Raw genomic sequence first — 24,795 nt, forward strand, 5'->3', positions numbered from 1 at the left:
AGGCAGCTGCCTGTCGACTGCTCCCTCCTACCACGCAGAACAAATGCTATATTCATCTCTTAGTCTGTGTTCCAGCTTGCAGCCTGTAAAACTCCCTCTAGGAACTTCCCTGGGTACTTTTCCCCACTGCTTGAGCCACTGAATGTCATTCATGCCACGGAGCGAAAACGGGCGAAGTGGTGGCTGGTCCGTTCACCCGACAATGTGGAGAATATGCAGTATTTTTTGCGCATGGGGTGTCCTGTCTTTGACAGAGGTCTGCGCGCAGACTCTATTGGGGTCACAACCGAGGTAGGTTACCTTTTCCCTTCACTTTAATCTAACAATCTATATTTTTTGGGACTCTGTGTTAGGCTTTTGTTCAGGAAAAACAACTGTGTAGCACTAGCCTATTGTACAAAGGCTTAACACGAGGTGTCAAGGATACGTTAGTCTACAGCACAATGATGAAGGAACCGCATCAATCATCATCATCATCATCTTCATCATCATCATCACCGGGGAGTTATTATTTTGGAGGAATCTGCAGTGTGCATTGTGTACATGAGGACGCACACATGCGTATTGCCGAGACACCCTCATAATGAACACCAACAATTCATTTACGCCTAGGCTTCTTCTCCTTTCAAAGATTCCTTGATAGCCATTTGTATTAGAATTAGAAGTGTCACAAATATTTGTCTCATGTTTCCAGACCAACGTTTACATGCGGAGGCAATATAACGGGGGATACTGGGGTCGTTGGGAGCCCAGGGTATCCAGGGGTGTACCCCCCAAATACAAAATGTGTTTGGAGAATCACGGTGAGACAACCATACTTGTAGCCTGTTGTAAATACATGATCCATGTTTAACAGTTATCCGTTTAGTATGTTCCTGATTAGCTACTGTAGGCTATTACTTTACCAGCGCCATGTCAGACAGAATGAGAAGCAATATCAGTGAACTAAAGATGATGCAATGTTTCTGTAATACACTTCAATGGTATACTAATCCACCAATCCTAACTGTGTAATTGGTAGTCTGGTATTTGGCTAGTGGCCACAGCAGCTCTCGGGCATTTTGAGCTGCCTGCTTGGTATTTTTAACATGCAGTCTGGTCACATGGCTGAAATGAATACATGGTAAGTCAAGGAAATAATCACCAACAGCAAAGTCCTGTAATTAAAGAATAACTGTACGTTTATTACTTGTTAATAACATGTGTATCCTTGATAGATTTAGACTTGGAGTGCTTTGACTGTTGATTTCAGATTGGTGATGTTAAAATAGGGGAAGTTTCATATAGGTTCATTCATTGCATGTCAGAGGAAGATTTGTTTCCTCTTATATTTGAGTTGTCAGATATGCCCCTTATGTGATTGTGTGGATTGTACCGTGTACTGTATATGATTGTATGTTGTCCCCAGGTCCCTGAGGGTAAAGTGGTGGTCCTGTCCTTCCGTTTCATTGACCTGGAGAGTGACAACCTGTGTCGCTATGACTACGTGGATGTTTACAGCGGCCATGTGAGAGGCCAAAGGCTGGGCCGCTTCTGTGGGACGTTCAGGCCAGGCGCCCTGGTCTCCACCGGCAACAAGATGCTCATTCAGATGGTGTCTGATGCCAACACGGCTGGGAGCGGCTTCCTGGCGGTGTACTCGGCTGCCGAGCCACACGAGAGAGGTAAGCAGAATATAATATAGACAAAGAATAGAAGAATACTATAGTAGTTTTTAAGGGTAACGTGCCTTGCTCAAGCAATAGATTTTCTCCTTTTGGACTTGAGATTCTAACCGGTGACCCGCCGGTTGCAGGCCCGCCTCTCTAATATCTAGGCTACCTCCCGGGCCAGGAACCACTGTGTGGGTGGAAGAGGGTTGTGTCATCTCTGAGTTGTTGTAACCCTAGGTGTAGTGTGTAGGGAACACTGTAGTCATCTGTATCCGGCCTCTACCCAAACATGTTCAGCAGAGCCTTGGGTGCTGTGCCCTAGCCGTGACTCTTCTCTGACACATCGTGCCACATCGTAAAGACATCAGATATCAGTGTGTGTGTGTGTGTGTGTGTGTGTGTGTGTGTGTGTGTGTGTTTAGGGCCAAAGGTCACATTTTAACAAGCAAATTCACAAGCCTCTTAACCGCTAGCTTCCCCAGAAAGGTCATTTTACCATGTCACCAGTAATGATGCTAATACCCAGACGGAGAGATCTGACAGGGGAATTATTTACGTCTGAGAGTAAAAGGCAGTTGTAGCTTGATAAATCCCTTCCAATGGATAGCAGGTCATACAACAGCAATGAGTGGATGGAACAGTTGGACTTATGCTTGGTAAGATAAAGTTCAGACTTCCTACGTAGTTAAGACGAGACCTATTGACTTAAAGCTTGCTCGAGGAGGAGGTGAATGAAAAACAGGAACATCTCTACACATTTCACAGTATGACGTCACAGCTTTTGTTTCCGGACGGAGTGCTCTAGAGACAGACAGGTCAGTGCTAAGCCGTCCCTTCCTCTTCTCACCCGGTAACGTGACGTCTCCCTGAACGAGTTTGTGGAATTGTAATGGTTGGTTGCCTCCCTCTATATCTCTATCTCTGTACCTCTACAGATGGGCTCCCGAGTGGCGCAGCGGCCTAAGGCACTGCATTTCAGCGGTCTAAGGCACTGCATCTCAGCGGTCTAAGGCACTGCATCTCCAGTGCTAGAGGCGTCACTACAAACCCTGGCTCAATTCCAGGCTGTATCACAATCCGGCCATGATTGGGAATCCCATAGGGCGGCGCACAATTGGCCAAGCGTCGTCCGGGTTTGGCCGGTGTAGGCCGTCATTGTAAATAAGAATGAGTTAAATGATAAATAAATACAGTAGCGGACAGCTGAAATGCCTCTGGGTCAGTTTAGATAGACTGGTGTTCTTCACACACCTGGTGCTGGAGCAGATAGACTGTGGTTGCTCTGTCTGTCTCCCCGTTCCTGGGAGTGGTTGAAACGGAAAAGCACCCTCTCCATTGGTTCAATGTCTATTTTAGTTACTCAGACAAATTGCACTCGCCATCTGCCAGCCATGAGGATGGGAGCTCCGCTGTAGTGGAAACACTGTTAGTCACTAAACTGCATGTTACAGGAGCTCCAACCGTGGTTTTTAAAGATCCACAGATCACTTGCCAGTCCAAGCAGCTTGTGTGGTTCGCTGACGGGATCTCTCTCAGATGTGCGGGGGCATGGCTAGCATGTGGACTCCCTTTTAACAGCAAATTCCAGCAGACGGACCAAGGCAGAGAGGCAGACAACGGTCTTCTTTAGTAACTCATAATCACAAAGGAAGCATGAGATGAGAGTTTCCCTACTGATTAGAACATTCTAGAAGGTCTCATTATAGAATTGTGTCATGCACGTGCGCAACATTCCGTCCATTGACCTTAAAGAGTAAGAGATATCTTGCACATAAACGAACAGTCGCAGGAGGCTATCCAGCAGTGCTTTAAAGTAATAGTATGTGAAGCAGTACTGTCTGCCAGGGACTATAACTAAACATTGTGGTTTGAATTTGCACCCACCAGGGGACCAGTACTGTGGAGGTCGTCTGGATAAACCCTTCGGGTCGATTAAGACCCCTAACTGGCCCGAGAAGGACTACCCCGCTGGGGTCACCTGCTCATGGCACATAGTGGCTCCTAAGAACCAGGTGAGTGTTACAGCCAGATGCCTCAGCAGTAGTTAATTTGGGATCCTAATAAATACTACGACTACTCACACTTCAACTTGACGCATGACACCATTGAGAGTGATTGAGATGGTTTGAGATTTTCACATCATTGCTTTGTGGTTTGCTCTTGTTTAATGGTTACATAGAACACAGGTTACATAGGACACATTACTTCCAGCCCACATTCTAAAGGTGCCTGTGTCCTATGTAACCTGTGTTCTATGTAACCTGTGTTCTATGTAACCTGTGTTCTATGTAACCTGTGTTCTATGTAACCAGTGTTCTATGTAACCTGTGTTCTATGTAACCTGTGTCCTATGTAACCAGTGTTCTATGTAACCTGTGTTCTATGTAACCTGTGTCCTATGTAACATGTGTTCTATGTAACCTGTGTCCTATGTAACCTGTGTTCTATTGTGTTCTATGTAACCCATGTTCTATGTAACCTGTGTTCTATGTAACCTGTGTCCTATGTAACATGTGTTCTATGTAACCTGTGTCCTATGTAACCTGTGTTCTATGTAACCTGTGTCCTATGTAACCTGTGTTCTATGTAACCTGTGTTCTATGTAACCTGTGTTCTATGTAACCTGTGTCCTATGTAACCTGTGTTCTATGTAACCTGTGTCCTATGTAACCAGTGTTCTATGTAACCTGTGTCCTATGTAACCAGTGTTCTATGTAACCTGTGTTCTATGTAACCTGTGTCCTATGTAACCAGTGTTCTATGTAACCTGTGTTCTATGTAACCTGTGTCCTATGTAACCTGTGTTCTATGTAACCTGTGTCCTATGTAACCTGTGTTCTATGTAACCTGTGTTCTATGTAACCTGTGTCCTATGTAACCTGTGTTCTATGTAACCTGTGTCCTATGTAACCTGTGTTCTATGTAACCTGTGTTCTATGTAACCTGTGTTCAATGTAACCTGTGTTCTATGTAACCCGTGTTGTATGTGACCTGTGTTCTATGTAACCTGTGTTCTCTGTAACCTGTGTTCTATGTAACCTGTGTTCCATGTAACCTGTGTTCTATGTAACCTGTGTTCCATGTAACCTGTGTTCTATGTAACCTGTGTTGTATGTGACCTGTGTTCTATGTGACCTGTGTTCTATGTAACCCGTGTTGTATGTGACCCGTGTTCTATGTAACCTGTGTTCTATGTAACCTGTGTTCTATGTAGCCTGTGTTCTATGTATGTCACACCCTGGCTCTGGGGACTCTAATATGTTGAGCCAGGGTGTGTAGAGTCTATGTGTGTTGTTCTATGTTCTCATTCTAGTATTGTTTTTCTATGATGGCCAGTGTGGTTCTCAATCAGAGGCAACGTGATTCAGCTGTTGCTTGTTGTCTCTGATTGGGAACCATACTTAAGCAGCCAGTTTTCCCACAGTGTTTGTGGGATCTTGTTCCTGTATAGGTTTGTGTTTGCACCTTTGGACGTCACGTTATCGTTTTGTTGTTTTGTTCGTGTTACTCTAAATAAAGTAAAGTATGTTCGCTCATCACGCTGCGCCTTGGTCCTCTGTTCCTAACGAACGTGACAGAAGATCCCACCAATATAGGACCAAGCAGCGTGCCCAGGAGCAGACAGCCTGGACGTGGGAGCAGATATTGGACGGGCAGGGGTCCTGGACCTGGGAGGAAATCCAGGCCGGGATGGATCGCCGTCCGTGGGAGGAGACGGTGGAGGCGCGCCGGAGAGAGGAGCAACGGCGTCAACAGTGTCGTCGTCGGATGGACGAGAGGCAACCCCAAAAATTTTTTAGGGGGGGGCACACGGCATGGGCGACGGGGCAGCAGGAGGCAGCTACAGGGCGTATTGGGAGGTTAGGAGAGGAGGCCACCAGGTTAAGGGGGCTATTGTTAAGGAGAGAGCAGGAGTTAGTGGGTCAGAGGGAGGAGCTACTGGATGCTAGAAGGGAGAAGGAGCGAGTAGAGGCAAGGCGAGAGGAACTGAGTAGGCAGCTGAGGGAGCGGAGGGTTATGAAGAAACCCAGTCCCGCTCCTCACACCAAGCAAGTGGTGTGTGTCACCAGTCCGGTCCGGCCCGTTCCTGCTCCCCGCACTAAGTTAGTAGTGCGTGTTCCCAGTCCGGCCCGACCGTTCCTGCTCCCCGCACTATGTTAGTAGTGCGTGTTCCCAGTCCGGCCCGACCCGTTCCTGCTCCCCGCACTAAGTTAGTAGTGCGTGTTCCCAGTCCGGCCCGACCCGTTCCTGCTCCCCGCACTAAGTTAGTAGTGCGTGTTCCCACGCCGGCCCGGCCTGTTCCTGCCCCTCGCACCAAGCCTACGGTGCGCGTCGCCAGCCCGGCCCGGCCTGTTCTTGCCCCTCGCACCAAGCCTACGGTGCGCGTCGCCAGCCCGGCCCGGCCTGTTCCTGCTCCCCGCACCAAGCCAATGGTGCGCGTCGTCAGCCCGGTCCGGCCTGTTCCTGCTCCCCGCACCAAGCCAATGGTGCGCGTCGTCAGCCCGGTCCGGCCTGTTCCTGCTCCCCGCACCAAGCCTATGGTGTGCGTCGCCAGCCCGGTCCGGCCCGCTCCTGCTCCACGCACCAAGCCAGGGGTACGCGTCGTCAGCCCGGTCCGGCCCGTTCCTGCTCCCCGCACCAAGCCAATGGTGCGCGTCGTCAGCCCGGTCGGCCTGTTCCTGCTCCCCGCACCAAGCCAATGGTGCGCTGTCGTCAGCCCGGTCCGGCCCGTTCCTGCTCCACGCACCAAGCCAGGGGTGCGCATCGTCAGCCCGGTCCGGCCCGTTCCTGCTCCACGCACCAAGCCAAGTGTGCGCATCGTCAGCCCGGTCCGGCCCAGTCCTGCTCCCCGCACCAAGCCTGTGGTGCGCATCGTCAGTCTGGCACAACCCGTGCCTGGGTCACCGGTACCTGGTCAGGTACCGGTCAGCTGCTCCACATCGGAGTCCAAGCAATCCACTCCACCGATGTCCAGTCCAGCTCCAGTCAGCGGGGCCAGACACGCTGCGCCTTGGTCCACTCACTCTAACGAACGTGACAATGTAACCTGTGTCCTATGTAACCTGTGTTCTAGGTAACCTGTGTTCTATGTAACCTGTGTTCTATGTAACCTGTGTTCTATGTGACCTGTGTTCTATGTGACCTGTGTTCTTTGTAACCTGTGTTCTATGTAACCTGTGTCCTATGTAACCTGTGTTCTATGTAACCCATGTTCTATGTAACCCGTGTTGTATGTGACCTGTGTTCTATGTAACCTGTGTTCTATGTAACCCATGTTCTATGTAACCCGTGTTGTATGTGACCTGTGTTCTATGTAACCTGTGTTCTATGTAACCTGTGTCCTATGTCACCTGTGTTCTATGTAACCTGTGTTCTATTGTGTTCTATGTAAACTGTGTCCTATGTAACCTGTGTTCTATGTAACCTGTGTTCTATGTAACCTGTGTTCAATGTAACCCGTGTTCTATGTAACCTGTGTTGTATATTACCTGTGTTCTATGTAACCTGTGTTCTCTGTAACCTGTGTTCTATGTAACCTGTGTTCCATGTAACCTGTGTTCCATGTAACCTGTGTTCCATGTAACCTGTGTTCTATGTAACCTGTGTTCTATGTAACCCGTGTTGTATGTAACCTGTGTTCTCTGTAACCTGTGTTCTATGTAACCTGTGTTCCATGTAACCTGTGTCCTATGTAACCTGTGTCCTATGTAACCTGTGTTCTATGTAACATGTGTTCTATGTAACCTGTGTTCTATGTAACCTGTGTTCTATGTAAACTGTGTCCTGTGTAACCTGTGTCCTATGTAACCTGTGTTCCATTTAACCTGTGTTCCATGTAACCTGTGTTCTATGTAACCTGTGTTCTATGTAACCTGTGTTCTATTGTGTTCTATGTAACCTGTGTTCTATGTAACCTGTGTTCTATGTAACCTGTGTTCAATGTAACCTGTGTTCTATGTAACCCGTGTTGTATGTAACCTGTGTTCTCTGTAACCTGTGTTCTATTGTGTTCTATGTAACCTGTGTTCTATGTAACATGTGTCCTATGTAACCTGTGTTCAATGTAACCTATGTTCAATGTAACCTATGTTCTATGTATCCTGTGTTGTATGTAACCTGTGTTCTATGTAACCTGTGTTCCATGTAACCTGTGTTCCATGTAACCTGTGTTCTATGTAACCTGTGTTCTATGTAACCCATGTTCTATGTAACCTGTGTTCTATGTAACCTGTGTTCTATTGTGTTCTATGCAACCTGTGTCCTATGTAACCTGTGTTCTATGTAACCTGTGTTCTATGTAACCTGTGTTCAATGTAACCTGTGTTCTATGTAACCCATGTTGTATGTAACCTGTGTTCTATGTAACCTGTGTTCTATGTAACCTGTGTTCTATTGTGTTCTATGTAACCTGTGTTCTATGTAACCTGTGTCCTATGTAACCTGTGTTCTATGTAACCTGTGTTCTATGTAACCTGTGTTCAATGTAACCTGTGTTCTATGTAACCTGTGTTCTCTGTAACCTGTGTCCTATGTAACCTGTGTTCAATGTAACCTGTGTTCTATGTAACCTGTGTCCTATGTAACCTGTGTTCTATGTAACCTGTGTCCTATGTAACCTGTGTTCTATGTAACCTGTGTTCTATGTAACCTGTGTTCAATGTAACCTGTGTTCTATGTAACATGTGTTCTATGTAACCTGTGTTCAATGTAACCTGTGTTCTATGTAACCTGTGTTCTCTGTAACCTGTGTCCTATGTAACCTGTGTTCAATGTAACCTGTGTTCTATGTAACCTGTGTTCTATGTAACCTGTGTTCTATGTAAGCTGTGTCCTATGTAACCTGTGTCCTATGTAACCTGTGTCCTATGTAACCTGTGTTCTATGTAACCTGTGTTCTATTGTGTTCTATGTAACCTGTGTCCTATGTAACCTGTGTTCTATGTAACCTGTGTCCTATGTAACCTGTGTTCTATGTAACCTGTGTCCTATGTAACCTGTGTCCTATGTAACCTGTGTTCTATGTAACCTGTGTTCTATGTAACCTGTGTCCTATGTAACCTGTGTTCTATGTAACCTGTGTTCTATGTAACCTGTGTTCTATTGTGTTATATGTAACCTGTGTTCTATATAACCTGTGTCCTATGTAACCTGTGTTCTATGTAACCTGTGTCCTATGTAACCGGTGTTCTATGTAACCTGTGTCCTATGTAACCTGTGTCCTATGTAACCTGTGTTCTATGTAACCTGTGTTCTATGTAACCTGTGTTCTATTGTGTTCTATGTAACCTGTGTTCTATGTAACCTGTGTCCTATGTAACCTGTGTTCTATGTAACCTGTGTCCTATGTAACCTGTGTTCTATGTAACCTTTGTTCTATGTAACCAGTGTTCTATTGTGTTCTATGTAACCTGTGTTCTATGTAACCCGTGTTCTATGTAACCCGTGTTCTATGTAACCGTGTTCTATGTAACCTGTGTTCTATGTAACCCGTGTTCTATGTAACCCGTGTTCCATGTAACCTGTGTTCTATGTAACCTGTGTTCTTTGTAACCTGTGTTCTATGTAACCTGTGTTCTATGTAACCTGTGTCCTATGTAACCTGTGTCCTATGTAACCTGTGTTCTATGTAACTTGTGTTCTATGTAACCTGTGTTTTATGTAACCCGTGTTGTATGTGACCCGTGTTCTATGTAACCTGTGTTCTATGTAACCCGTGTTCTATATAACCTGTGTTCCATGTAACCTGTGTCCTATGTAACCTGTGTTCTATGTAACCTGTGTTCTATGTAACCTGTGTTCTATGTAACCTGTGTCCTATGTCACCTGTGTTCTATGTAACCTGTGTTCTATTGTGTTCTATGTAAACTGTGTCCTATGTAACCTGTGTTCTATGTAACCTGTGTTCTATGTAACCTGTGTTCAATGTAACCCGTGTTCTATGTAACCTGTGTTGTATATTACCTGTGTTCTATGTAACCTGTGTTCTCTGTAACCTGTGTTCTATGTAACCTGTGTTCCATGTAACCTGTGTTCCATGTAACCTGTGTTCCATGTAACCTGTGTTCTATGTAACCTGTGTTCTATGTAACCTGTGTTCTATGTAACCCGTGTTGTATGTAACCTGTGTTCTATGTAACCTGTGTTCCATGTAACCTGTGTTCCATGTAACCTGTGTTCCATGTAACCTGTGTTCCATGTAACCTGTGTTCTATGTAACCTGTGTCCTATGTAACCTGTGTTCCATGTAACCTGTGTTCCATGTAACCTGTGTTATATGTAACCTGTGTTCCATGTAACCTGTGTCCTATGTAACCTGTGTCCTATGTAACCTATGTTCTATGTAACCTGTGTTCTATGTAACCTGTGTTCTATGTAAACTGTGTCCTGTGTAACCTGTGTCCTATGTAACCTGTGTTCCATTTAACCTGTGTTCCATGTAACCTGTGTTCTATGTAACCTGTGTTCTATTGTGTTCTATGTAACCTGTGTTCTATGTAACCTGTGTTCTATGTAACCCGTGTTGTATGTAACCTGTGTTCTCTGTAACCTGTGTTCTATTGTGTTCTATGTAACCTGTGTTCTATGTAACCTGTGTTCTATGTAACCTGTGTTCTATGTAACCCGTGTTCTATGTAACCTGTGTTCTATGTAACCTGTGTTGTATGTGACCTGTCCACTAACACAGATCATTGAGGTGAAGTTTGAGAAGTTTGATGTGGAAAGAGACAACTACTGTCGCTACGACTACGTGGCCATTTTCAACGGGGCAGAGATCAACAACGCGAAGAGGATCGGGAAGTACTGTGGAGATAGCCCTCCAGCGTATGTCACACACCTTTTTCTACTATGCATGTATCTTGCTAATGTAGCTACTGCTTATGACATTGACCTTGATTATCAAATCAAATCAAATGTTATTTATCACATGTGCAACAGGTGTAGACTTGACTGTGAAATGCTTACCTACGAGCCCACTCCCAGTTAAAAAGTAAGGAAAATTACCAAAAAATAAAAAAGGAAATAGTAACACATTAAAAACGATAATGAGGCTGTATACAAGGAGTACCGGTACTGAGTCAATGTGCAGAAGTACGCGTATCTTGAGGTAATTCAGGTAACATGTACATGTAGGTAGGGGTACGAGTAACTAGGCAACAGGATAGAAAATAAAGAGGATAGATAATAAACCTACTAATGCCTGATTTACCCTCTCCCTCTCTCTCTCTCCCTCTCCCTCTCTCTCTCTCCCTCTCTCTCTCTCTCTCTCTCTCTCTCTCTCCCTCTCTCTCTCTCTCTCTCTCTCTCTCTCTCTCTCCCTCTCTCTCCCTCTCTCTCTCCTCTCTCTCTCTCTCTCTCTCTCTCTCTCTCTCTCTCTCTCTCTCTCTCTCTCTCTCTCTCTCTCTCTCTCTCTCTCTCTCTCTCTCTCTCTCTCTCTCCTCTCTCTCTCTCTCTCTCTCTCTCCCTCTCTCTCTCTCTCTCTCTCTCTCTCTCTCTCTCTCTCTCTCTCTCTCTCTCTCTCTCTCTCTCTCTCTCTCTCTCTCTCTCTCTCTCTCTCTCTCTCTCTCTCTCTCTCTCTCTCTCTCTCTCTCTCTCTCTCCAGTCCAGTATTCTCTGAAGGTAACCAGCTCCTGATCCAGTTCCTGTCAGACCTCAGTTTGACAGCAGACGGGTTCATCGGCCACTACAAGTTCAGACCTAAGAAGTTCCCCACCACCCCGGTACCACCGACCACCACCACCCCGGTACCACTGACCAGACCCATACGTAGGTAGATCTTTTTTTTCTCTGTTTAATCCAAGCAGGAGATATATTTCCCCTTGTCCATCACATCACAGTCTTGTTGTTATAACGTAAAATGTTTTTAGCACTCCATAAATCCAATTCAGAATCATCATCATCTTCATCATCATCAACATAATCTTCATCATCGTAATAATTGTAATCACCTTCATCATCATGTCCAGCGCCAACTGCTTCTAGTTGTGGGTTCAGAGACAGATTGGATCGTCTGGTCCCAGTGATCTTTGATGCTGATGCCAACATGTGGTGTACCTGCTGGAGCTCCACCCCACCAGGAGAGGGGCTTCCAGGCATCTGCTTCCTGTGGGCCTGTGGTATTAGCCTGGTCCCAGATCAGATATACTGTGGGTAGTGGCTATTGCCCAGGATGAAAGGCAATGGAGCACACACCAAGGCTGGATGGCAGTTAATCTCGTCCCCAGCCGGCTCTCTCTTTGTAGCAATTGGGGATGAGGTTAGATGCCAGTCAAAACATTAGTCCCCTACATCTTATCACTTCCATTTATTCTCTTCTAGTCTTTTCAAATCTGTGATTTGTCAATTAGGACAGAGCTAAGGGGAAGGGGACAGGTACACACCCCAAAGAGACACACTGTTCCTGCTTACTGTCAGACAAACTAGAGAGCATGTTTTGGATGTCCTGGAGCCCTACTGCTAAATCATGTTGACTGTACAGAACAAACCTCCAAAAGGCACACATGCATGGTTGTTTGTGGACACCCACTCTCTCTGGCATGGCACACATATACCAGTAAGCACACACACGCACGCACGCACACACACACACACACACACACACACACAAGGTTCTGATGAAGGTGATTCATGCCGAAATGTAGGCCTATTGGTTGTTTCTTCCAGATTTATCCGGCAACAGAGTGCTCCTTTTTCTTTATTCTCCTGGATGGTCACCAGTTGAGGTAAGGAATGATAGTCACCAGTTGAAGTATCCTGAGGTAAGGAATGATAGTCACCAGTTGAGGTATCCTGGGGTAAGGAATGATAGTCACCAGTTGAAATATCCTGGGGTAAGGAATGATAGTCACCAGTTGAAGTATCCTGGGGTAAGGAATGATAGTCACCAGTTGAAATATCCTGGGGTAAGGAATGATAGTCACCAGTTGAAGTATCCTGGGGTAAGGAATGATAGTCACCATTTGAAGTATCCTGGGGTAAGGAATGATAGTCACCGGTTGAAGTATCCTGGGGTAAGGAATGATAGTCACCATTTGAAATATCCTGGGGTAAGGAATGATAGTCACCGGTTGAAGTATCCTGGGGTAAGGAATGATTTTACATTTACATTTGAGTCATTTAGCAGACGCGCTTATCCAGAGCGACTTACAGGAGCAATTAGGGTTAAGTGCCTTGCTCAAGGGCACATCGACAGATTTTTCACCTAGTCGGCTCGGGGATTAGAACCAGCGATCTTTCGGTTACTGGCACAACGCTCTTAACCACTAGGCTACCTGCAGCTAGTCACCATTTGAAGTATCCTGGGGTAAGGAATGATAGTCACCGGTTGAAGTATCCTGGGGTAAGGAATGATAGTCACCGGTTGAAGTATCCTGGGGTAAGGAATGATAGTCACCAGTTGAAGTATCCTGGGGTAAGGAATGATAGTCACCAGTTGAAGTATCCTGGGGTAAGGAATGAAAGTCACCGGTTGAAGTATCCTGGGGTAAGGAATGATAGTCACCAGTTGAAGTATCCTGGGGTAAGGAATGTTTTTTAGGCACACACACAACACTTTATTGTTTTTCCTTCACTGTGGCCAGTACTCACAATACCAAATCCCTAGTCAGACGGTTACCTTGGCAGCCCCCCACCATGATGTCATCTGGACCCTCAGATTGTCTTATCTTTCATACGTTTTGTTCTCCACCAGTATAAATAACATTTGGACAGTGGTTGGACAGTCTCAGCTTTTCCCTATACCGCTCCCATAGTAGCTTTGATAGTAAAAACAGATGGTAGCCAGCAGTAACATATACCTTGAGCATGAACAACAGTACATCATTATTTTATTGTTTTATTTTTATTATTATTTATATTTTTAGCGCCTTGGGTGTGAGAAAAGTGCTTTACAAATTAAATGTATTATTATTATTATTATTATTATTATTATTATGTGAACCGTTATGTAGGATTCAGTGGCGGTCGGTGCCGTTTAAGATGAGGGAGGATTATTTAATTTTTTATGAACATTGCCTTACAGCATATTGGATGACTGTTATTCATATTCCATTCACCCAGCTCAATGTAACATTGATAGGTTTAGGCTATTCACCCAGCTCAATGTAACATTGATAGGTTTAGGCTATTCACCCAGCTCAATGTAACATTGATAGGTTTAGGCTATTCACCCAGCTCAATGTAACATTGATAGGTTTAGGCCATTCACCCAGCTCAATGTAACATTGATAGGTTTAGGCTATTCACCCAGCTCAATGTAACATTGATAGGTTTAGGCTATTCACCCAGCTCAATGTAACATTGATAGGTTTAGGCCATTCACCCAGCTCAATGTAACATTGATAGGTTTAGGCCATTCACCCAGCTCAATGTAACATTGATAGGTTTAGGCCATTCACCCAGCTCAATGTAACATTGATAGGTTTAGGCTATTCACCCAGCTCAATGTAACATTGATAAGTTTAGGCCATTCACCCAGCTCAATGTAACATTGATAGGTTTAGGCCATTCACCCAGCTCAATGTAACATTGATAGGTTTAGGCCATTCACCCAGCTCAATGTAACATTGATAGGTTTAGGCTATTCACCCAGCTCAATGTAACATTGATAGGTTTAGGCCATTCACCCAGCTCAATGTAACATTGATAGGTTTAGGCTATTCACCCAGCTCAATGTAACATTGATAGGTTTAGGCCATTCACCCAGCTCAATGTAACATTGATAGGTTTAGGCTATTCACCCAGCTCAATGTAACATTGATAGGTTTAGGCCATTCACCCAGCTCAATGTAACATTGATAGGTTTAGGCTATTCACCCAGCTCAATGTAACATTGATAGGTTTAGGCTATTCACCCAGCTCAATGTAACATTGATAGGTTTAGGCTATTCACCCAGCTCAATGTAACATTGATAGGTTTAGGCTATTCACCCAGCTCAATGTAACATTGATAGGTTTAGGCTATTCACCCAGCTCAATGTAACATTGATAGGTTTAGGCTATTCACCCAGCTCAATGTAACATTGATAGGTTTAGGCTATTACATGATACTCACATTGTCCCTGTACCCATCATGAGGTTGCTACAACCTAGCCTATGAATGAAAGTTTACAACGTAAGTGCACAGGTCGAGAGAATTTTGAGTAATCAAGGTGACAGACAGTGACACATTCAATACTTGCCTGCATCTAACTGATCTAGGGTGTAATCATTAGTCCAACAGTTGCAAACGAGAGTTTCTATTGGACAAATTCAGGTATGTTTATCCCCGTTTCATTCCGTTTAAGAAACGTTTTTCAACAGAATCGGCGCAATGAATACACCCCTGATCACACGCAAACACAGTTCACTTTCATAGCAGCCACATACAAACAGCTGGTTGTATATATCATTCCTTCTCGTATATACAGTATCTACGCACTCTCCTCCTCTCACCTTTTCCCTTCGCTTGTGGACTTCAGTGCACAACACATCAGCTGTCTGTAACCAGGCAAAAAAAAACTTTCCAAGACAAACCTTCATGTCATGACCGCTAACCGCTACACACAGCCTACATCGTTGTCACGTTTTGTATTGAAGTCAATGTACCCAGAGGACGATAGAAGCTAGCTGTCCTCCGGCTACACCATGGTGCTACCCTACAGAGTGCTGTTGAGGCTACTGTATACCTTCATTGCAAAATAGTGTGTTTTAATGAATTATTTGGTGACGTGAATATATTTAGTATAGTTTTATCTAAAAAGGTTAACTTTTGTAATGTTTCACTATTTTTATGAAATTCACTGAGGAGGATGGTCCTCCCCTTCCTCCTCTGAGGAGCCTCCACTGGTAGGATTCTAAGTTACCTACAGTTTTCAATGGGACGTGTTCATACTAATGAATTAGCTCTATGATTGATTTCAATGCATTCCCTGAAATTGACTCGAGGTTAAATAAAAAATCAACACAAATCCAACTTGCTAGCATCAGCTGAATGTGGAATAATGTGAATGAAGGGACTGTGTTCTCTTTCTCTCTGTGTGTCCCCAGCCCTGAAGTACTCTGTAGGTCTGTGCCAGCAGAAATGCAAAAGAAGTGGAACCATTGAGAGCAACTATTGTACCAGTGACTTCGGTAAGAGATGCTATTCTCCTACAGCTATTGCTACATCTATTACTATGGCTGCCAGTACTACCATCACGGATACTTAGCAACAGGAACAAACAACAACAGGTCAACAGTGTGTACCTTGGGTGTGTGTGTGTGTGTGTGTGTGTGTGTGTGTGTGTGTTTGTCAGTCAGGGGGGTGGGGGTGAGAGAAAATCCTCCCAACATTTACCCCAGCATCAACCCCAGTCCATATGAGCCATCCCTCACACAACAAGCCCATGTTGTCATTGTCCCCTCCATCATGACACACTATCCTTGGCCTTCTGGGTTGTTTCAGCGCGTCACAAAAGCTTCCTTGAGGGTTTTCTGAGAGATCAGCCGAGTATATTTGTGTGGGACAGACACAGTTCTCTTCTCACAGAGTAAACAGAGCCTGACTGAAGGAAAACTGTTGATTCAGCCAACATACTCCATGGCCTCAGTTTGCTGCCCAGTACTTTACACTACCTCTATGCGTTTTTTTTCTCTGAGCAGATGTTGATGGAATGAGACAGGTTATTTTATTTATTGCTTTTTCTCAGGGAGGTTAGGTCAGATTTGCATGGAAAAGGGGTCTGGCTCACTGGCTGTCAGTGAAACCCAGTAATGTGGTGCTGGTGGAAAATGTTCTTGTATAATACAGTGGCAGACAGTCTGCAGTCATATCAAGCCAAGAGTGTTACGTCACATGTTTTAAAGACTGGTCTAGACACAGAAGGACCTAACAGATGACTCAACTGACCCGTCAATTCCTTCCTGTTTACACATTGGTTTTCATTATGTCGTATTCAATCAGTACATTTTGATGAAGGCCTCCATGGCCTCCATGCTCCAGCAACAGAGTATTTGTATCGAAAGATATTCAGTCTTGATCCTACGCCATGTGTGTCTACGCCCCGTGTAGCTCAGTTGGTAGAGCACGGCGCTTGCAACATTCACATTTACATTTAAGTCATTTAGAAGACGCTCTTATCCAGAGCGACTTACAAATTGGTGCATTCAACTTAGGATAGCCAGTGGGACAACCACATCTTTGATCACAGTAAGTACACTTCTTCAAACAAGCAGCTGTGAGCAAAGTCAGTGCAATCAGGGACAACTACATCTCGATCACAACGCCAGGGTTGTGGGTTTGATTCCCACAGGGGGGCCAGAATGAAAATAAAATGTATGCACTCACTAACTGTAAAGTCGCTCTGGATAAGATAAACAATTTAAAATTTAAAAATAAGGCACATACAGAGCCGACCGACTGAATATTGTCGAACGTTATACTCATGATGATGACTCAGTTTTCAGACTATAAATCCAAGTAGATTTGGTTGAGTGCTCGTTGTTCTGTTCAGCACACCAATCCCAGCTCTCTAAACTCCCTGTGGGTCTGTGACAGTGATAACAGGAACCGTCATCACGGCGGTGGTGCGAGGAGGCAGCATGTATGCCACCATCTCCATCATACACGTCTACAAAGAAAGCAACCTGGCCATCCAGCAGGCTGGCAAGACCATGAGCACCAAGATCATCATCCTCTGCAAGAAATGTCCGTTCATCAGACGAGGTGAGTAGAAGTACAATGAGCCATAGCTATGGTCCAGGGCGTTATGTGCGGCTTGAGCGGTTTTATATGGTCTATCTGTGGGCTTGAAGAAGACTCAAGCTTCGCGTAAAGCCCAGAACCAGAGCTAGGGGACTCTGGGGCTCACTCTCCTCTGGATATAGTCATCAGTTTAGCTTGCTTTAATTACAGACATTCACCATGATATTTATTTATTTTTATTTTACCTTTATTTAACTAGGCAAGTCAGTTAAGAACAAATTCTTATTTACAATGACGGCCTACACCGGCCAAACCCGGACGACACTGGGCCAATTGTGCGCCGCCCTATGGGACTCCCAATCACGGCCGGTTGTGATACAGCCTGGAATCGAACCAGGGGGTCTGTAGTGACGCCTCAAGCACTGAGATGCAGTGCCTTAGACCGCTGAGATGCAGTGCCTTAGACCGCTGAGATGCAGTGCCTTAGACGGCTGAGATGCAGTGCCTTAGACGGCTGAGATGCAGTGCCTTAGACCGCTGAGATGCAGTGCCTTAGACCACTGAGATGCAGTGCCTTAGACCACTGAGATGCAGTGCCTTAGACCGCTGAGATGCAGTGCCTTAGACCGCTGAGATGCAGTGCCTTAGACCGCTGAGATGCAGTGCCTTAGACCGCTGAGATGCAGTGCCTTAGACCGCTGAGATGCAGTGCCTTAGACCGCTGAGATGCAGTGCCTTAGACCGCTGAGATGCAGTGCCTTAGACCGCTGAGATGCAGTGCCTTAGACCGCTGAGATGCAGTGCCTTAGACCGCTGAGATGCAGTGCCTTAGACCGCTGAGATGCAGTGCCTTAGACCGCTGAGATGCAGTGCCTTAGACCGCTGAGATGCAGTGCCTTAGACCGCTGAGATGCAGTGCCTTGGACCGCTGAGATGCAGTGCCTTAGACCGCTGAGATGCAGTGCCTTAGACCGCTGAGATGCAGTGCCTTAGACCGCTGAGATGCAGTGCCTTAGACCGCTGCGCCACTCGGGAGCCCATGATCGACATTCACCATGATATGCACGATAGCACCAGGTATTAGTCCATGATAGACATTCACCATGATGTGCACGATAGCACCAGGTATTAGTCCGTGATAGACATTCACCATGATATGCACGATAGCACCAGGTATTAGTCCGTGATAGACATTCACCATGATGTGCACGATAGCACCAGGTATTAGTCCGTGATAGACATTCACCATGATGTGCACGATAGCACCAGGTATTAGTCCGTGATAGACATTCACCATGATGTGCACGATAGCACCAGGTATTAGTCCATGATGTGCATTAGTGGTGTGCAGGTCAGCTGTTTGTTCACCTGCGCCGACCCGCAATTGCTAATAACCCATCCGCAACCGCCCGACTATATGTGATAAAGTGAAAATCTGAGACCCACGCCCGACCCTAACCCGCTAATATAAAAAATGCGCTGAAGGCTACAGTCAGAGATGGCAGATTTTTTTTGGGGGACAGTGTGTGTAGGATTTTTGTTGCCTCATTTAGATATGTTTCTGCTTATAATTTCCAAAATTTGGGAAGGCTATTTATGTCACGATCGTCTTGAGAAGTGGACCAATGCGCAGCGTGGAATGTGAACATACTTTATTTTAGATTCACCACACGAACAAAACAACAAACAATACGAAACGTGAAGTCCTTGGTCACAATACAAACCAAACACGGAACAAGATCCCACAACACACTGTGGAAAACAGGCTGCCTAAGTATGGTTCCCAATCAGAGACAACAAGCAACAGCTGATACACGTTGCCTCTGATGAGAACCACACCGGCCAACATAGAAACAAATGAACTAGAAAATCACCCTAGCACACAAAACACATAGAAACAACACACCCTGGCTCAACATAACAGAGTCCCAGAGCCAGGGCGTGACAATTTATTAGTCAACTTGTTTATATTTAGATACATTGCACCTCTTTTCTGTCATTATATGTTTCCCCAGAAGACTAAATAAACCAGAATAATGTCACAAATCAATAGAATGAATGCTTCAATCTAGTTGACATCGGTAAAGTTTTTCTGTCTCTGCTTCTTTCACGGAGCAAAGACGTTTGGGGACCGGGGAGAAAATGCTATAACTCAACAACAACAACAACAACAAAAATGGGAAAGATTTTCTGTGCAAAATGTTCAAATGACTCAAGTTTGACCGGTTGTAAGGAAATAGAAAGCTGTGAAAATGACCCAACGTGTTTCTGATAAGATTTCAGTTCGGCTTGGATGCATATTTTATGTGACTGAAATACTATCAGCTTTTATGATGCTGATAAAGATAGCACCTCTACAGATGGTATCTAACTGCACATTCACATTATATCAAGATGCTGAAAGAAACAAATCATATTTCTCCACTCCTGTTCCCGAGTCAAAATGTTGCCTACATTTGGTGGATAATTTTACTGCAAGAAATGCTTAACTAGTTAACATTAAGGCTATGTGAGAGGTTATAGACATTTTGCTACGGCTGGCCATGCTTTCCACCTGGCTACCCCTACCCCGGACACCAGCGCTGCACCCTCCGCTGCAACTTGCCCATGCCCCCCCCGCTTCTCCTTCACCCAAATTCAGATAGCTGATGTTCTGAAAGAGCTGCAAAATCTGGACCCCTACAAATCAGCTGGTCTAGACAATCTGGACCCTTTCTTTCTAAAATTAGCAGCCGAAATTGTAGCAACCCCTATTACTAATCAAATCAAATCATCAAATCAAATTTTATTGGTCACATGCGCCGAATACAACAGGTGCAGACATTACAGTGAAATGCTTACTTACAGCCCTTAACCAACAGTGCATTTATTTTAAACAAAAAAGTAAGAATAAAACAACAACAAAAAAGTGTTGAGAAAAAAAGAGCAGAAGTAAAATAAAGTGACAGTAGGGAGGCTATATATACAATAAAATAAAGTGACAGTAGGGAGGCTATATATACAGGGGGGTACCGTTGCATAGTCAATGTGCGGGGGTACCGGCTAGTTGAGGTAGTTGAGGTAATATGTACATGTGGGTAGAGTTAAAGTGACTATGCATAAATACTTAACAGAGTAGCAGCAGCGTAAAAAGCCTGTTCTCTTTTGTATCATCTGAGATCCCCAGAGATTGGAAAGCTGCCGCGGTCATCCCCCTCTTCAAAGGGGGTGACACTCTAGATCCAAACTGTTACAGACCTATATCCATCCTGCCCTGCCTTTCTAAAGTATTTGAAAGCTAAGTTAACAAACAGATCACCGACCATTTCGAATCCCACCGTACCTTCTCCGCTATGCAATCTGGTTTCCGAGCTGGTCATGGGTGCACCTCAGCCACGCTCAAGGTCCTAAACGATATAATAACCGCGATCGATAAAAGACAGTACTGTGCAGCCGTCTTCATCGACCTGGCCAAGGCTTTCGACTCTGTCAACCACCGCATTCTTATTGGCAGAATAAATAGCCTTGGTTTCTCAAACGACTGCCTCGCCTGGTTCACCAACTACTTCTCAGATAGAGTTCAATGTGTCAAATCGGAGGGCCTGTTGTCTGGACCTCTGGCAGTCTCTATGGGGGTGCCACAGGGTTCAATTCTCGGGCCGACTCTATTCTCTGTGTTTATCAATGATGTCGCTCTTGCTGCTGGTGACTCTCAGATCCACCTCTACGCAGATGACACCATTTTGTATACATCTGGCCCTTCATTGGACACTGTGTTAACAAACCTCCAAACGAGCTTCAATGCCATACAACACTCCTTCCGTAGCCTCCAACTGCTCTTAAACGCTAGTAAAACTAAATGCATGCTCTTCAATCGAACGCTGCTTACACCCGCCCTCCCGACTAGAATCACTACTCTCAGGAGGTCTGACTTAGAATTTGTGGACAACTACAAATACCTAGGTGTCTGGTTAGACCGTAAACTCTCCTTCCAGACTCACATTAAGCATCTCCAATCCAAAGTTAAATCTAGAATCGGCTTCCTATTTCGCAACAAAGCCTCCTTCACTCATGCTGCCAAACATGCCCTCGTAAAACTGACTATCCTACCGATCCTTGACTTTGGCGATGTCATTTACAAAATAGCCTCCAACACTCTACTCAGCAAATTGGATGTAGTCTATCACAGTGCCATCCGATTTGTCATCAAAGCCCCATATACTACCCACCATTGTGACCTGTACGCTCTTGTTGGCTGGCCCTCACTACATATTCGTCGCCAAACCCACTGGCTCCAGGTCATCTATAAATCACTGGTCACCATAGCAACACCCACCCGTAGTCTGCGCTCCAGCAGGTATATCTCACTGGTCATCCCCAAAGCCAACACCTCCTTTGGCCGCCATTCCTTCCAGTTCTCGGCTGCCAATGACTGGAACAAACTGCAAAAATCTCTGAAGCTGGAGACTCTTATCTCCCTCACTAACTTTAAGCATCAGTTGTCAGAGCAGCTTACCGATCACTGCACCTGTACACAGCCATTCTGAAATTAGCCCACCCAACTACCTCATCCCCATATTGTTATTTATTTTGAAATAGATCTACCGTCAGTGTCCAGATTTCAGTTTCCATTCAACCCATCTAAGCGGTAGGCTACAGTTCCCTTGACGTGCCATAGGCCTATTTGAAGTCCCCGGGCTTGTGACTGTCGAATTTGTATAGCGCCTCGCAAATCACCCGACATAACATAGCCTGCACTGCTATCATCCTCTTTCTTTATGTTCAACTCTCCATTTCGCAGCCTTTCTCTTATTGAATTAAACTCAGACATTTTCCTTTTTGCCTCCGTGGATCGGTTCACTTTTTCTGCCTGTTCTCAAAAGCATTTGGTGATTGTAGTCTATTTGGCACGTGTCCAGTTAGGTCCTAAAGCTCAGGCTTACACGCTAATGCCAGATAGGCTAAAATAATGATAGAGAAACCTCAATGTAGCCTAGAGATATAAATTGCACAAGGATGTTTACATTTATGGATTTTTTAAGATATTTTCTTTTCAAATCAAATCAAATCAAATCAAATCTAATTTTATTGGCCACATGCGCCGAATACAACAGGTGCAGACATTACAGTGAAATGCTTACTTACAGCCCTTAACCAACAGTGCATTTCTTTTTAACAAAAAAAGTAAAAATAAAACAACAACAAAAAAAGTGTTGAGAAAAAAAGAGTAGGGAGGCTATATATACAGGGGGGGTACCGGTGCAGAGTTCATTCTCATGATAGCACCAGGCATTAGTCCACGATTGCGCCATCGAAACCAATTCTATAACTGAGTAATTCTGACACAGTTTCATGCGACTGAAGTGTGGCACTGAGTGTGGTCCTCTGTAGCTCAGCTGGTAGAGCACGGCACTTGTAATGCGAAGGTAGTGGGTTCGATCCCCAGGACCACCCATACACAAAAAATGTATGCACGCGTGACTGTAAGTTGCTTTGGATAAAAGCGTCTGCTAAATGGCATATTATTATTACAGACAGCAATTATTATATTATTATTATTATTATTATTATAAAAATGCATGTGACAGAGGCGTGTCCCCAATATAGAAGATACTTCAGAAAGCTAGAACCAAGTTGCAGGGGTTTCCACAGACTATCTTATATATGGCTCTGAGTTGACCTCCATCGCTGTATTCCACCTTCAAGCTCATCTGAAGGAGCTTGACCAAGGTCTGAGGTAAGCGGCAAAAACTCACTGTCCAAAAGATCTATACCTTCCCTCAGCCACTGATCCACACCGTGAATATATGCAAACAAACACGGTACAGTATATGTTTATATCTGTGCGTATAAACACACTGTATATGGAACCCAAGAGGAGCGTAGACGCTGATGTGCTACCTTCCTCAATGTCTCTGCCGTTCCGCCACTGCATTCAGGCTCTTTCCGTGTGATCTCACTAGGCCTCCACTACATCTTCATGGGCTCAGCGGACGACGATGGGAAGGGGAAGATCGCCCCGCATCACTTCGTCATGGCCTTCAAGGCCAAGAACCAGAGGGGCCTCAACGTACTGAAGACCAAACGCTGCTGAGATCAACTACATACTGCCTGAGTCTCCACCCCCCCCCACCATGCCCTGCCCACAAGGGTGTGGCTGTTCTCGTTAGTCTCCGCCCAACATGCCCTGGCTTGGCCCCCAATCACCTCTCATCCGTCACCACAGGACTAGTCTACAAAGCTCAGGCTGTGATTGGCTATTTGTTTCCTAAGTTCGTTCTTTTTTTTCCGTTTCAAAAAAAATGTTTTCTCACGTTTCAAGCCCACTGAACACACCCAGATGTCACGATGAGTATTAGCTTGGATCAAACATCAGACAGGAAGGAGTTTGGTTACAGGAAGTACATTCTTGAGGTCTGGGTGTTGTAGTTTTATGGACAGTGTTTACCAACTGCTCTTTATTTCATATGTTCACATTGGATGGACAAGATACGGGAGGTATTTTATGTGGTGTCGATAAATGCAATAGCTTAATATATAGTATTCCCTTTTAAATGATTTGGTGTCATGCTGGTGTTCTGTTTAGTACTGTCACTTATTAGCCAAAGCTTTTATGATGAATGGATACAGCATAGCACTCCATCTCATTATGTCAGCTTGGTTTTGTCGCCTTACATTCAAATGTAATGTTTGTAATAAAAAGTGGAGATGTGAACCTAAAAAAAAATAATCCCCACCCCAAAACTATATTTTGGTATTTGTTTCATTAGTCCATTGTTGTCCCAAAATATAGTCCCAAAATGTTTTGCATGTCAACAATCAAGTTCTCAAGATATATAACTTTCAAAATACCAATGATGCATTTTGCCAAAATATAGTTTTTGGGTGGAGTTTTCCTTAATCAATATAAAGTATTTTCATATGAAACAATTACTAAATGTTATTTATATTTTACTGTTTTCATCTGACCAAATAAAAAATAAAGTTTATTGTAACGAGGTGATTCTTCATATGGAGTGTCATCGTACATTAATTTACAGACCAGTTGTAACTTGTCATTTGTCATTGTATATATGAACTTAGTGTGGTCCTCTGTAGCTCAGCTGGTAGAGCACGGGGCCTGTAACGCCAGGGTAGTGGGTTCGATCCCCGGGACCACCCATACACAAAAATGTATGCACACATGACTGTAAGTCGCTTTAGATAAAAGCATCTGCTAAATGGCATATTATTATTATACACAAAAATGTATGCACGCATGACTGTAAGTCACTTTGGATAAAAGCGTCTGCTAAATGGCATATTATATTATTATAAGGTAAATAAGCGATATATCTGGCCTACTTAGAGTAAGTGGTAACTTTGTCAAGGTGTGGAGGCAGCTGTTATAGGGCTGAATGCTCCATTGAGCACTGGGAATGGTCAGTGTGTGTGTGTGTGTGTGTGTCTGTGTGTGTGTGTGTGTGTGTGTTGACTAGGGATGTGCTGGCGCTGAACAGTGAG

General features: G+C 44.7%; 1 protein-coding gene across 2 annotated transcripts; it reads left to right on the plus strand.

Annotated features, from left to right (window-relative positions):
• LOC121569355 (procollagen C-endopeptidase enhancer 2-like) lies at positions 1-24,087 on the plus strand. 2 transcript variants are annotated; one of them, XM_041880242.2, is made up of 9 exons: positions 1-291; positions 695-803; positions 1,409-1,664; positions 3,540-3,664; positions 10,339-10,475; positions 11,254-11,417; positions 15,678-15,761; positions 17,167-17,334; positions 23,256-24,087. In XM_041880242.2, the coding sequence occupies exons 1-9, from the start codon at positions 143-145 to the stop codon at positions 23,384-23,386; spliced, it is 1,323 nt and encodes a 440-aa protein (XP_041736176.2). In that variant the 5' UTR covers positions 1-142; the 3' UTR covers positions 23,387-24,087. The 2 variants fall into 2 exon arrangements, with proteins under 2 accessions (XP_041736176.2, XP_041736177.2); XM_041880243.2 differs by lacking the exon at positions 695-803.
• The last annotated feature ends 708 nt before the right edge of the window (positions 24,088-24,795 follow it).

This window comes from Coregonus clupeaformis, chromosome 7, assembly GCF_020615455.1.
Source record: "Coregonus clupeaformis isolate EN_2021a chromosome 7, ASM2061545v1, whole genome shotgun sequence".
Classification (NCBI taxonomy): domain Eukaryota; kingdom Metazoa; phylum Chordata; class Actinopteri; order Salmoniformes; family Salmonidae; genus Coregonus; species Coregonus clupeaformis.